The 14,440-nt window shown below is 30.5% G+C and overlaps 1 protein-coding gene across 1 annotated transcript; it reads right to left on the bottom strand.

The window, feature by feature from the left end:
- Positions 1 to 6,373: 6,373 nt before the first annotated feature.
- LOC108549710 (venom acid phosphatase Acph-1) lies at positions 6,374 to 11,698 on the bottom strand. The gene is made up of 7 exons (XM_017903196.1): positions 11,511 to 11,698; positions 8,368 to 8,557; positions 7,802 to 7,977; positions 7,475 to 7,721; positions 7,039 to 7,162; positions 6,669 to 6,871; positions 6,374 to 6,514 (listed from the first exon to the last, which is right to left on the bottom strand). The coding sequence occupies exons 2-7, from the start codon at positions 8,551 to 8,553 to the stop codon at positions 6,374 to 6,376; spliced, it is 1,077 nt and encodes a 358-aa protein (XP_017758685.1). The 5' UTR covers positions 8,554 to 8,557; positions 11,511 to 11,698.
- Positions 11,699 to 14,440: the final 2,742 nt, after the last annotated feature.

Genomic DNA, 14,440 nt, shown 5'->3' with positions numbered 1-14,440 from the left:
GAACCATTTGGTTGCCTGATTTGTAAATGATTAAAGATTTAATATGAAATATTATTGACTAAGGATTTTTTTTTTGTTATATTAATATAGTAAGTAATTTCTAATTTGAATTACAATAATAAATAATAAATTTTAATAAATTTGACTTTAAAAGTATTTTACAGTAATAAAACTATTAAATTTGTTATAACTAGGTTATAATGAAGACAACTGTTGGTGATATTGAGTTAGACTTATGGGCAAACCAAGGTCTAAAGGCATGTAGAAATTTCATACAATTATGGAAGGTTATTAGGATGACACTATATTTCATAGTATTATCGAAGGATTCATAATACAAGGTGGTGACTTCACAGATACAGGAGCAGGTGGTAAAATATATGGAGAACCATTTAAAGTATATTTAGAAATAAAATGAATTCCATTTTTATTCAAAAATAATTATTGAATATGTATGTTTTAGGACAAATTTTATACAGGATTACGTTTTTGTCGACGAGGTTTAATTGCTATGGCTAATGCTGGAAAAGATGACAATGGATCCCAGTTATTCTTTACTCTTAGTTCTATACCAGATTTACAGAATAAACATTCAATCTTTGGTAAAGTTACTGGACGAACTATATATAATATGCTTAAACTTGAAGAAGAACTTGTAGATGAGATAAATTTAATATTTGCAAGAATATATATCAAGAATTGATATAAATGTAATATTTCCTCTTTTTTGTAGAATGATAGACCAGTTTATCCTCTGAGATTGATAAAAATTATAATATTGAATAATCCATTTTCTGATATTCCACCAAGGAGATTAGTACAGGAAAATGAAGATGTAAAGGACAATTCGAAAACTAAAGTAGCAGCAGTAAAATAAAAATCATATATGTTTGCAGAATTTAGCCCTGATAGTATTATTCTTTACAATGAAAAATTTTGTTACATAGATTTCAATCTTTTATCATTTGGTGAGGAAGCAGAGGAAGATGAAGAAGAATCTGTAATATTATTAGTAATTAAAAAGTTTACTGGTAAAGGCAAATCAGCTCATGATCATTTAACTGATCCAAAATTAAGCTCACAGCCAGCTGTTGAACCAGCTGGACTTGCAATTAAAAAAAGGAAGGAAGACCGCAGTAGCGATTAGGAAAGTGACGACGAAGTAAAAACTCAGGAAGAATTAGAAGTTATAAAGAAAGAGAGTTAGTTTATTGTTTACATTATAACTATGTTATAGAAAGTAGGAATTTTTATTGACTGTCTTATATTTATATTTTCAGTGCGATGAAGGAAAGGATAAAAAATAAATTGAAAGATGCAAAAAAGGAACCGAAGAAAGTTGAAATTTGTAAAATAAATGATGTTGAAGATGATAAAGATGTAAAGGAAAACAAATAAGGAATGAAGAACTCCTTATGAGGTTTAGCACGAGAGAAAATCGAGGAGATGCATGATAAGAGAAATAGATGCAAGATAAACCAATATCTAAAATTATTAGAATAACTCATGTATTTGAATAGAATCATTTGCAGTAGTGTGTATATGTCTATAAATATTGTTACATTCATATGTGGTCATTACAATGATAATTACTATGCGATATGTATTACGAAATACCTTTTTCTCGCAACAGTTCATGCTATGGACATCTACTCAGATTCTAATGTCTATATGTCATTGTTTATTATCTCGTTAATAATTAACGCGTATATGTGAAACTTTCAAAGTGAATAAAAAGTACTTAAGCATATAAACATTGCAGTTTCATTTTCTTTTTACCAAGAACAAAATCACTCATCTTCATCTGTGATTTCATGTTCGTCCATAATTAATTCGTCAACTTTTAAAATTGCATCGTAAAAGAACAGCCTTAGTGAGCTTCTTAATATAATACTGGATATGAATTCGTTGTTATTTAAATCATTATTAGTGACTATTGCATAGAGTGTTTGAACTATTGTAGATCCATTTAGTATAATGGAATAATTAATAATTCAAGTTCATGAATTAATTATAGAAATTTGGAATTTTTCATAACAGAAATATATTTATATTTGCTACAGCGATATTAATAAGTATAAGAAACATCGTTTGATATTTTACATCGATACTTTATCACATAACTATTTCAAAGATGCAACATTTTCCCGCTACAAGAATACCTAGCGTATCCGGTTGCAGTCAACTTCCAGTTGGCGGCAAGGAGGCATACCGGTAACAAATGGTGGAAAACTCTCACGCGTCAAAGTGAAACATTAAATTTCAAAACGTTTCGTGAAGTAGTGATATTGCTCATTGACGTTATAATTATTTTACGAAGTTCAAGATTACTAACTGTGAACATTTCTTCGGTGGTAATATACTACATGTGAAAAAAAAGTGATGTTACATAGTGTAAATAGCGATACATGTGGGAAATGAAGTGGTATGAGTGCGGAATCCTATAATACTACCGCATTGGCCGTTACTACCCGCTGTAGAAGATTATAGATTTCGACTGATCTTTAGAATATTTGATCAAGATTACTCCGAATAGGCAGTTTTTCAAATAGTTTTTTCAATTTTTCTTCGATCTTGACGGTCGATTGCAACATAGTTATGTATTATCTCTTTTCATTCTAAATTTTAATTGTGGATTAGAATATTTCGTTACTACTGCCTAGAATAGGCTGTTCTCTAACCAGTAGGGCAATTATATTACGATTGAAGGTGCATATATGAAACAAAGTAACGGAAAAACAAGTGCCTGTGAAATCGTTCTACACAGTATACTTTATTCGCCTATATTTCTGAAATTAGGCTTTTCGGTTAGATTTTTTCGGTATAATAGCGTACAGTAATTTCTTCCTTAACGGGATTGGATATTTTTTTTCGGTTTCGAGCGTGCGTTTTCGAGAAATACTGACAGAAGTGTCAGTGGCTGTCAGTTCGTGCTGCGCAATATACTTTTTTGGTTTTTAGTTTTTGAATTAGGCTTTTTGGATCGGATATTTCCACTGATTCGCATAGAGTGATTTTTCCCTTAACGGGATTGGATATTTTTTTTCGGTTTCGAGCGTGCGTTTTCGAGAAATACTGCCAGAAGTGTCAGTGGCTGTCAGTTCGTGCTGCGCAATATACTTTTTTGGCTTCTAGTTTTTGAATTAGGCTTTTTGGATCGGATTTTTCCACTGATTCGCGTAGAGTGATTTTCCCCATAACGGGATTGGATACTTTTTGTCGGTTTCGAGCATGCGTTTTCGAGAAATACTGTCGGAAGTGTCAGTGGCTCTCAGTTTGTGCTGCGCAATATACTTTTTTGGTTTTTAGTTTTTGAATTAGGCTTTTTGGATCCGATTTTTCCACTGATTCGCATAGAGTGATTTTTCCCATAACGGGATTGGATATTTTTTTTCTGTTCCGAGCGTGCGTTTTCGAGAAATAGTGCCAGAAGTGTGAGTGGCTGCCAGTTCGTGCTGCGCAATATACTTTTTTGGCTTCTAGTTTTTGAATTAGACACTTTGAATCGGATTTTTCCACTGTTTCGCGTAGAGTTATTTTTCCCATAACGGGATTGGATATTTTTTTTCGGTTTCAAGCGTGCGTTTTCGAGAAATAGTGCCGGAAGTGTTAGTGGCAGTCAGTTCGTGCTGCGCAATATACTCTTTTTTGGTTTCTAGTTTTTGAATTAGGCTTTTTGCCTCAGATTTTTCCACTGATTCGCGTAGTGTGATTTTTCCCTTAACGGCATTGGATATTTTTTTTCGGTTTCGAGCGTGCGTTTTCGAGAAATAGTGCCGAAAGTGTCAGTGGCTCTCAGTTCGTGCTGCGCAATATACTGTTTTGGCTTCTAGTTTTTGAATTAGGCTCTTTGAATCGGATTTTTCCACTGATTCGCGTAGAGTTATTTTTCCCTTAACGGGATTGGATATTTTTTTTCGGTTTCGAGCGTGCGTTTTCGAGAAATAGTGCCGGAAGTGTCAGTGACTTTCAGTTCGTGCTGCGCAATATACTTTTTTGGTTTCTAGTTTTTGAATTAGGCTTTTTGCCTCAGATTTTTCCACTGATTCGCGTAGAGTTATTTTTCCCATAACGGGATTGGATATTTTTTTCCGGTTTCGAGCGTGCTTTTTCGAGAAATAGTGCCGGAAGTGTCAGTGGCTTTCAGTTCGTGCTGCGCAATATACTTTTTTGGTTTCTAGTTTTTGAATTAGGCTTTTTGGATCAGATTTTTCCACTGATTCGCGTAGTGTGATTTTTCCCATAACGGGATTGGATATTTTTTTTCGGTTTCGAGCGTGCGTTTTCGAGAAATAGTGCCGAAAGTGTCAGTGGCTGTGAAATGGTGCTGCGCAATTGTCTTTTTTGGCTTCTATTTCCGAAATTATGCTTTTTTATTTGGTTTGTTCTATGTATTCTTGTAGAGGAGAATGTTCTTTAACGGGATTGGATATTTTTCTTGCGTTTCGTTCATGCGTTTTCGGAAAATAGTGCCGAATGTGTCAATGGCTGTCAGATCGTGTAGCGCAGTTTACTTTTTTGGTTTCTATCTTCGAAATTAGGCTTTCTGATTAGATTTATTCTATATGTTCGCGTAGAGGGAATTCTTCCTGAACGGGATTGGATATTTTTTTTCTGTTTCGGGCGTGTTGGTTTCGAAAAGTAGTGCCGAATGTGTCAGTGGTTGTGAAATGGTGCTGCGCAAATGAGTTTTTTGGCTTCTATTTCCGAAATTAGGCTTTTTGATTTGGTTTGTTCTATATATCCTTGTAGAGGAGAATGTTCTTTAGTAGAATTGAATATTTTTTTTTTCGGTTCCGTTCTTGCGTTTTCGAAAAATAGTGCGGAAGTGTCTGTGGATGTCACAACGTGCTGTGCAATTTACTTTTTTCGGAAGGGAGGTATTATTTCTTGATGTTCCAACCTGTATGTCATGTCATTGGATATGAGTAAAATTAAGCAATATTTATGGGAAGGTTACAAAACAGCAAAACATGATATAGTAACCCACATTGCATGGCTCACAGATATGTTTTCAAATTTCATGCATTAGGACGTTAAATATAATAAGTAATGTATTATTACTGAAATATTGTTGACATTGCCAGATCGTGTATTTTCAACTGTTTGGGAATTAACTTAGAAAGGAAAAAGGAGAATAGATAATCTCACAACTCACGTGATTGTCATGGAAGCAAGATCATGAAAATATTGTGTAGCTTGCAAAGTTCAAGAGATGAGGTATTTTAAATGTAACTCCTGCATACATCTTTCAAGTGCATCTTGAATAAACAAAATTGGTAACAAAGCAAGAAATATTTCAGTTGTGGATGATTAGGGTAAAAATCAGAAAAATTTCTATGATCATGAAGAAAAGATGATGGTTGAGAAATGTACTCTTCAAGTGAGACCTGTAAGGTGTCTAATCATTTGGAGAAAGACTGTTTTTTTTTAAATATAAAGGGAAGCAAATGAGATCAAGAAGGAAAGAGGAAAGTGTGCTTCTTGACAGTGAACAATGGAACGAAACAATGGTTTTTGGACTCAAAAACAACCAGCCATATGATGAACAAGCTAGAACATTTTAAGGAATAGGAAGAAATAGGAACAGAAATTGGATCAGCAAAGAAAAACCATTTCATGGAAACTATAGCAATGTTATATAATGTTGCGTGAACATTATTTCAGAAATCTATTTATCATTTCACGTGGATAGTAGAAATTCTGCGTAATCCAACTCTTATAATAAGGTATAGTATAAATTAATATAAATCTCATATGTATATGAGATTTATTTTCAATATTACTTTTCCTTCTAAATATAGAATACTTTGTTTGAATTCACTGCACTTTTCAGAATACATTATATAAAATTAGTTTCGGCTCTCTGTCGGTAACTTTACAAATAACTTGAAAATGGTAAAGAGATTTTAATATCGCAAAAGCACGAAGAAAAGAATGCATATTGTCCACACGGGCAATAATCAGAATGTATAATACCAAAGAATAGATGGCTGGTTCAGAAAATTCTATATTCGTTAAAAGAATAGTTGTTGATGCAAATTGATAAGCTACGTTATAAACATGTAAATGTTTTTGTCCTGAAAAAATAAACTTTCTTCATTTGCCTCAATAAAATAAACAAACGACTAAAATTGAATCGGAAAAGTACACACATTGTTAAGTTTACTCCATACTGTGTAAACAAATTTGTATTAATATTTAAAATATTTGTTTAAGAAATAATATTGTTTCAGTCTTATTTATTATTAAACTGCATTCCCATAAATGAATAATGAAATATAATAGGCATTTTTTAATTAATTTATTACGAATTTACCAATTTAATTAGTATTTATTTACATTAATTTTCTTATCTTATTAATGATCTTCTTTATGTTGATTCGCATAGTTCATTCAGATTTGTAGGTGTCACGGGTGCTAGGAATTTTCTGAACACATCTAATGGGCACAGCTTTTCACCACAGTAAGGAAATTTGAGAATTCGAATATTATCTTCATTTTTATAAAGAACCTATAAATAACAATAATAGAATAAAGAAATCATAAACAAATTCAAGAAATGTTATTAGCAATCTTAAGAATTTGAAAAATTTAATTCTGAAAATTCGTTGAAAATAGAAAAATGGTTTATTAAGAAATATTTGCATATGTAATTATATTATTACCTGTACATAATAATTGTCATTCACTTCGTGTAATTCAAACATAATGCAACTACCATAGAAAGGAATTTCATTATCGAAATTATCAAGTACTTCAAGTATAGGACCAATATTCAGTTCATGTGCTGCATACATAAATGCTTTTCTTGAATCACTTTTATTCAAATAGTTATCAACGTGGTTTAACCATTCGCGAATCCAAACTCCTATTGAGCAAAGCAATTTTTTATAAGATAATTAATGATAAAAATAAATAATTGAAATGATGTTAAAAAATATTGAATATAACACCGTTAAAAATATTTTGTGAAAAAATAAGAAAAGTTAATAATAGAAATAGTCGATAATGCAGATTTAAAAATTTCAAACTTACCACCTGATAATTGCTTTAATTCCATACTGGAAGTTCGAATGTAAATATCAAATATAGCTAAGTCATCTAATACTCCTGGAAAAACTGCTTTCGTCCATTCCGGTAATTTTAAACCAATTTCTTTCTACAAACATTAAATTATTAATGTCTGCGTCTTTCAAGTAAATTTAAAAAAATATCTCCGATCTATAGGCAAAATTATTTTATTGTTCTACATTAGCAAAATATTATTTTACTGGTACCTTCTTTTTCTTTTATTTTAATCACAATTTGAATTAACTAAGTCAATATGAAATTATTTATAAAAAGTAATCGATACTTATTAATTTTGTACATAGATACATATATGCATTCAGTATAAAAATAAAAGTATTTATTTGAAAATTAATTAAAAATTATTTTGTGATATCTACAACGAAATTGAAATATCATTTACCTGCGCGAATAAGTACTGACGCAACTTGAACGCATTCACTTGCGTAATATTGCCACCTGTTTGTTCGGACAAATACCTGTAGACGTTACTGTTATGTTTCTTAAACTGTACTATTTCCGCGTCCGTAGTTTCTGCGATATTTCTCAGTTTATAAAATTTTGGATTAAACTGGCCATTGTACAGGCAATCGGCTGATTGTGGCTTTGTCCATACAGGTATAGGTTGCCAATTTAAATCAGGATTCCACCTGTAAAGTTTATTGTATCTTTACATATCGCGATTCTATTCAAACATATGTAAATCGCAATTAAAATTCGATTTAACGACCTTTGCTCTTTGGTTGGCGGATACAGTCCAGCTGATACAAGTTGTGCACTTATTATGACTCTTTCTATTTCATCGGCACGGAAGACAACATCGTGGTGCGTGTAAGTTCGATCAAGAAAGTGATCGTACCTTTCTCGAAGATACTGTCCAAGTTTGTACATGTGCATTTTACCAGTCTAGACAAATTAACATTTTTTACAGTTTATCGATATGAACGAAATGTAATTTATTTTTTGTCAACCGGAAGATTCGAAGAGGTTAATATTTGAACATAAATTTACATTATGAAAATTTTGTCATTCGGTCTTAACGAATTTTTACAGTCGGAGGCATTTTAAAAGTAAAAATTTTATTTTAAAAAGAAAAAATTAAAAGCATCTGTAAATCTCTTTGTAAGGTAGGTTTATTCATTTTCATCATCATTGTTTTACTCACTATTGTTTGATAAAAATTTCAACCTTGAATATTTCGAAACGCAATTTTGGTGCAACTTTTCTAAAGAACTCTTTGACTTTACAATATTTCAAGATTTGCGTATAATAATGATTGTGAAAAAGATGACATACGTTTGTTAGACCTCCTAATCCTTCTGGTTCATAAGTATAATTGACATAAGGGTCCTTGGGATAATACATTTTTGAAGGCGTCCTGTGCCCATGTCTAAATACTGTTTGTACAAGTCTGAGATTAGCGGAAGACGCCTGACAATAAAGCAAGCAAATAACGACCCTTAAGGTCCATGGGACAACCATGTTTCTGAAATTAATGGAAACATATTTAATACCTTAACGAAATAAATTTGTTAAATTTCACGCAGTTTTAATATATCTGCTATCACTTCAATTTAATTTACTTAGAATTTTGTAATATAATATTCAATAATAATATTTAGAGCTTTATATCATACTTGAATGAGATATGAAATTTATTATAAAGACAATTAGTGGCTTGTTGAAGAAACATCAGTTATATTTCGGTATTAATAGAAATTTTACTGTATTTCAGTTAACTTTTCAATTATTATATTTACCAGATATTTATTTCAAAATTTAAAGAAATTAAAATTATAAAAAATTATTGTAATTAAGAAATAAATAAGATCTGATGTCTTACCGAATCTTGTTAACTATAACTGTGATTCATGCAACTAAGTCTTGTAAGTATATACTGTAAAATTTGTATAAGCCAGAAAGAAATCAAAGACTATGAAAGACTAATAATCTAAGAGGCGAAAGATTTCGGGCCAATGCAGTTTTGTGGATAACATTCTTATCTTTACAGATAGTATACTGATAAGGTAAATATTATCGATTTATTCTTGAACCATATCGTGTTAACAATAAACAATTTTTTATATCTTACTTTTGACCACAAAATAACGAAGTCCAACTGGAAATTTTTTAGTTAAGTTAGGACGGATAAAAATACGTGTATACTGTAACACTTGTTTGCCTTCTTGTAAATATTTTTCTCTTATTTTTGTCCATTCGTTTTATACCTATTTTTTGAACTTATGTTTTATTTATACCACGTGCCGATAATACTAACAGTTATTTTACAAATACTGACATTTAGTGAGATATAGTCCTGTATGTTTCCGGTTCTGTATGTTTATTAAAATTTCGATGACTTGCTAGTTATAGGTCTACAGCATTTGGAGAAGTACAAGCACGTTTAGAATATTGACTCTTAAAATTCGTTACATTTTAATGCTACGAATTCACTATATGGCTTGCCACTGATATTCTTTAGCTTTGTCTTCGGAAGTAATAATATATGAGAAATATACGAATAAACTGCATAATATGAATGTGTAGCCAAAAGTTAATTATATTTATAGCTATTTGTAGCCTGTGGTCAATTCTGTAGCGTATATGATTTAATATGCGTTAAATAATTTTCTAGTCACTGTAATATGAATAAAAGTTTAACTCGAATAAATTGTCTGATAAAATTCTATGAGTCGATATTGTAGAATTAAAGATTGAAGTTTGACAGGTTTGACTGTCATTTGTAATTTGACAAAATACGATTACTTTAGAAACGTTTCATATTCAATGTACACGTGAAAAAAATACAATAGCTTAACATAATATTTAATAAACTTAATAAAATATAATATTGAATGAATGCAAGTACCTGTTCTTCTCTTCTTAATAGTAACAATATTGCAATGTAATATTGGAAAGGAAAAAACAAAACCACATCCAAACTACAAGTTATGGGCCCAGGGATATTAAAGAATCGAAGTATAATACAAGACAAGCAAAAAAGAAAAAGAAAGAAAAAAGAAAAAATTGGATTACTTTAAGGAATACCATAAAAGATTGTCATTGTTTACTGAAAATAACTCTCACTCTTGAAAAAACTTTCTAATCTGAAGCTTGAGGAAGGGGAACGTATGAAAAAACATATTAAATAATCAATTGGCAGCTGTGGGTGAAGTTACTGTACAAAAGCTCTTTATAACGATGATATTAAGTAGTTTACCAGTGTCTTACAATAGTCAAGACCTCATAAACGGTCTTGAAACTAGAGTAGAAGAGGACTTAACAAGAATTAAGGTTAGTCAAAAGAAAAATCGTACTTACAAAACAGGCTATCTTGTGCAAGAGAAAGATCAGTTTATGACACGAATACTAGTACGGAGAAAAACAGGATTTTAAGAATGTAATAATCTCCGATGCACATGTATTAATCCCTAGTGAGTTCAGAAACAAATTAGATGCTTAAGAATGTAATAATCTCCGATGCACATGTATTAATCCCTAGTGAGTTCAGAAACAAATTAGATGTTAAAACAAAAAACTTATGCTTCGTTAAATGCTATGAAGAATCTAAAGCTTACTGGTTACAGAATCGAGAAACAGGAAAAATAATGATCACTAGACTGGTAATGTTTATAGAAGATTCCGCAAAGGAGGAGGAGCAAAGAGAACTATGAATCGAGGAGGATGAAAGTATACAAGACGAAATAGAATTTATGAGGCAAAAAAAAAGAAAAAACGAAATATGTTCAAGAGGAAAACAACCAGAGAATGCCATTAGCATGATTCGAATAATATGCAAAAAATCGCAATCAATGACATAACTGAATCTAGTTCCATTGCTGAGTCATCATCAAGTGCTAGTAGACAGGAATGTGAATGGGCACTGGAAAAATTTTTGTTATGCCTTATTTATCTAGGAACCTAGCAGACCTTACAAAAGAGCAAAAAGAAATAGAGTGCAGATGGGTATTTATACTAATAATGGACGAACAAGGTAATATCATAAAATTGAAATTTCTTGACTGACATACTCGCAAATATCAAGACGAAATCTCTCCGTTCAACAAGACTAAGAGAAATGCTAGGAAAGTGCAATATGTTGACATTTATAAAGAGTACTGGAGTGGAAATAAAATTATCATCCGACATATATAATTACGACATGTAACAATCTCATGATAGTGAATACATAATTATGAAAATAGTATAAACAAGCCTAATTCAGAGGAAGTGACTCATTTATACGCATTTATATATAATTATCATTACGTATTTTGATCCACTATTTTGAATCGTTTTCTCGAAACAAATTTGTAATAATCGCTTTTCATTCACTATGAACTATAAAATTCTTTCTACATTCTACAATAGTTTTCGATACAAAAAGTAATCAAGGAAGAACTTTTAAACTTTTAAAACAAACTTTTAACTTCACTCACCTGTCGCCGATATGTTGTAGACGCTGTCTTAAGTAATCAACTGCATGTGGACAATGGATAACGATTGCACGGCGATTTTTACATAACGCTTTGGAAGATGAAAATGGTACGAAATTTAGATACTGTCGAGATTTTAAAACATCTCGTCAGAGTGCAAGTGTAATCTCAGCTGTAAAAGCACACACCAATTCTTGCAGATATTAGTTCAAGCTAAAATTGATACTGGCTATTAGTACCGGAAAGCAAGAAAATTAACGTGGGAGGAATTCTTAATCTTAAACGTCGTATGACGCATAGGTCTTTCGTTGCCTGTATTAATAGCAGACCTAAGGAAGGGTATCTTTCGTGAGATTTCTCGAATTGATGACGTGTATCATGACGAATTAATTCTCACGAATAGACTGAATTAGGTAGATCTTTCAATATTTTTTGTTCATCTTGGATGTACGAAGCTGGGTATACGAACCATCACAGGATATGAATAAGAGGGAGTAAATGACTAGTGTAGGCTACAAGTAGTAAATACAATATCTATTTAAAAATTAATGTAATAATAGTTAATATTTTATTGCTTTTGAAAGATGTAACGAAGAAAGTAGTAAAATAAATTTTGTTTTGGGATTTTGTTTTGAGATTCTAAGGTTATTTGGATTTATTACAGTTAGAACTATAAATGAAAGGAAGGTGTTAAAAAATAGCCATTTTTAGCATCGCCTGGAAACGAAATATTGTCAAAAAATCATTGATGATTGGTTATATGGACGGTTATGTAGTAAATATTTGCGGATCATATCATGGGAATAAAAATGATGCATCAATTCTAAAGAAACTGTTGCTAAAATCAAATACATGGAATCAATTTGCACCGCATGATGTTTTCCACATCAATTTCTTCGAAGATGGCTCAGTATTCGAAGAAGAAGATGATGAAACATAATGTTTGGGTGAGTTCGATTTGATTTTCACATAATTTGACTCATTTTTGAAAATTTTCCCATCGTCTTCGGGCAAAGTGATAAGGACATTTTTTGTTCCTTGAGAGATGCTTTTAAAAGTCCTGCATAAACTTTTAATTTCCTAGCGAAAAATGGCCTTTTTTTAATACCCTAATATTAAATGATAACATAATTAAATGAATATAATGAATAACGAAATAGAATAATATTATAATCGTAGTTTATATGCAGATATAGATTGAACGTATATATAACCTTCTTAAACCGTTGATTATTGCAGGTATTACGAAGCTGAATATCGACAGCAGATATGTTTGTCATTGACATACAATGTATGGCAAAATAATGTAATATTTATAGTATTTCTCAAACCGTGAACCAATTTTTGTGCACGTGTCATAATAATTAAATTTCAATTATTGTGGACCGATTTCGGCGTGCACAGTATTTGTATTAATATTATTTCAAAAATTAGTCGTTGAACTTGTATTTGGCACACCTACTATAAATAACTCATGTTTAATAGACTAGGTAAACGAAATATTATAATTGTCATAGTTTTGAAATATAAACAAGAATGTATTTTTGTGATAGCAATGTATCTATGTGATAGTAATATAATTATTATTAATTTTATAAGATCTGAAAAAAGTTATCATTTACTCGTATCATAATAAACTGAGTTCAATGTATTTTGATTTATTGTACAATATTATATCTGTTAGCCATTATTTTTTTCTTTTTGAGATAAACATATTTATCTTATTTTTTTAATAATTTATACTTATTCTCTTTTTGATAGAGAACTCACCAAAATAAAAAAAAGCAAGCTTCAAATTAAATAATTGTAGTATATTCATCAAACTTTACTGCGTGTATTTATATGATTTTCAAGACACGTGGCGTGAACTGAAAAGCGCATAAATGCACTTCAGCAGGTGATAAGGAATGATAACACGCGGGTAGGTATATTTCTAGAGAAAATATGAATCATAAATTTCCTAAGCGAAGCAACATTAATATACCTGTCCAGATTCTGCATATTTCTCAAAATGAAGTTCTTAATAATCTTTGAAGAATTGTTATATACATACCTTTTATATGAGTGCAGAAGATATCAAATTCAGACATAAATACAAACTGAACGAAAATACCGCATTGACATTACAGAACTACATAAAAGATACTCGCAACTACATAAAGAAGAAATACAAGATTACGACCAAATATAACTGAGAAAATGAGGAGGAAAGAAGAAAGGAAAGAATAAAAGAAAACATGTTACTAATGATTTATATCGACACGACATAAAGTTCTAATAACAAAATAATATTATTGTAACTGCCTTGGGGATACTTCCAACTACTTAAAATCAACACGACTCGATGTCAATATATAATTGAAAAATACTTGATAGAAGAATGAAGAAAATGGAGAAAAAGAGAAAATTTGTTATCAATAATTTGGATATCCAGTGTGACACAGAGCTTCAATTAAAAAAAAATTACTAGATACTGTTAACTACTTAAAAGAGACAACTACACAACAAAATATAATTGAAGAGAAGTGGAAGAAAAAAGACGAAAAGGAAATGAAAAAAAGAATTAATAAAAAAAAGGAGAATTGCTGCTATTATTACTAATGAATATAGTAAATAATAGTATAATAATGAGTATAATAGTGGGAATAACGAAAGTGTGTTACTGCTACTAATAATTGGAATAACGAATATTGTTTTTAAGTATACTTGTACAAAATATATACAAGTGATATTAAGTACATGCTATGTACATAATCGGATATTTAAAATTGTAAATACATAAAGATAATCACTATTTAAATATGTACATATTAAATATATTGAGGAATAATAAAAAAGATATATAATTATATTTTAACACATATGTATAATTGATTTCAAATAAATGGATACAAATGCATATAAATATGTATTTAGATTAAAACAATACATTT

This window comes from Eufriesea mexicana, unplaced genomic scaffold, assembly GCF_001483705.2.
Source record: "Eufriesea mexicana isolate 0111107269 unplaced genomic scaffold, ASM148370v2 scaffold2217, whole genome shotgun sequence".
NCBI lineage: Eukaryota > Metazoa > Arthropoda > Insecta > Hymenoptera > Apidae > Eufriesea > Eufriesea mexicana.
The sequence above is the reverse complement of the archived record's forward strand: the minus strand, read 5'-3'. Positions and strand labels throughout refer to the sequence as shown.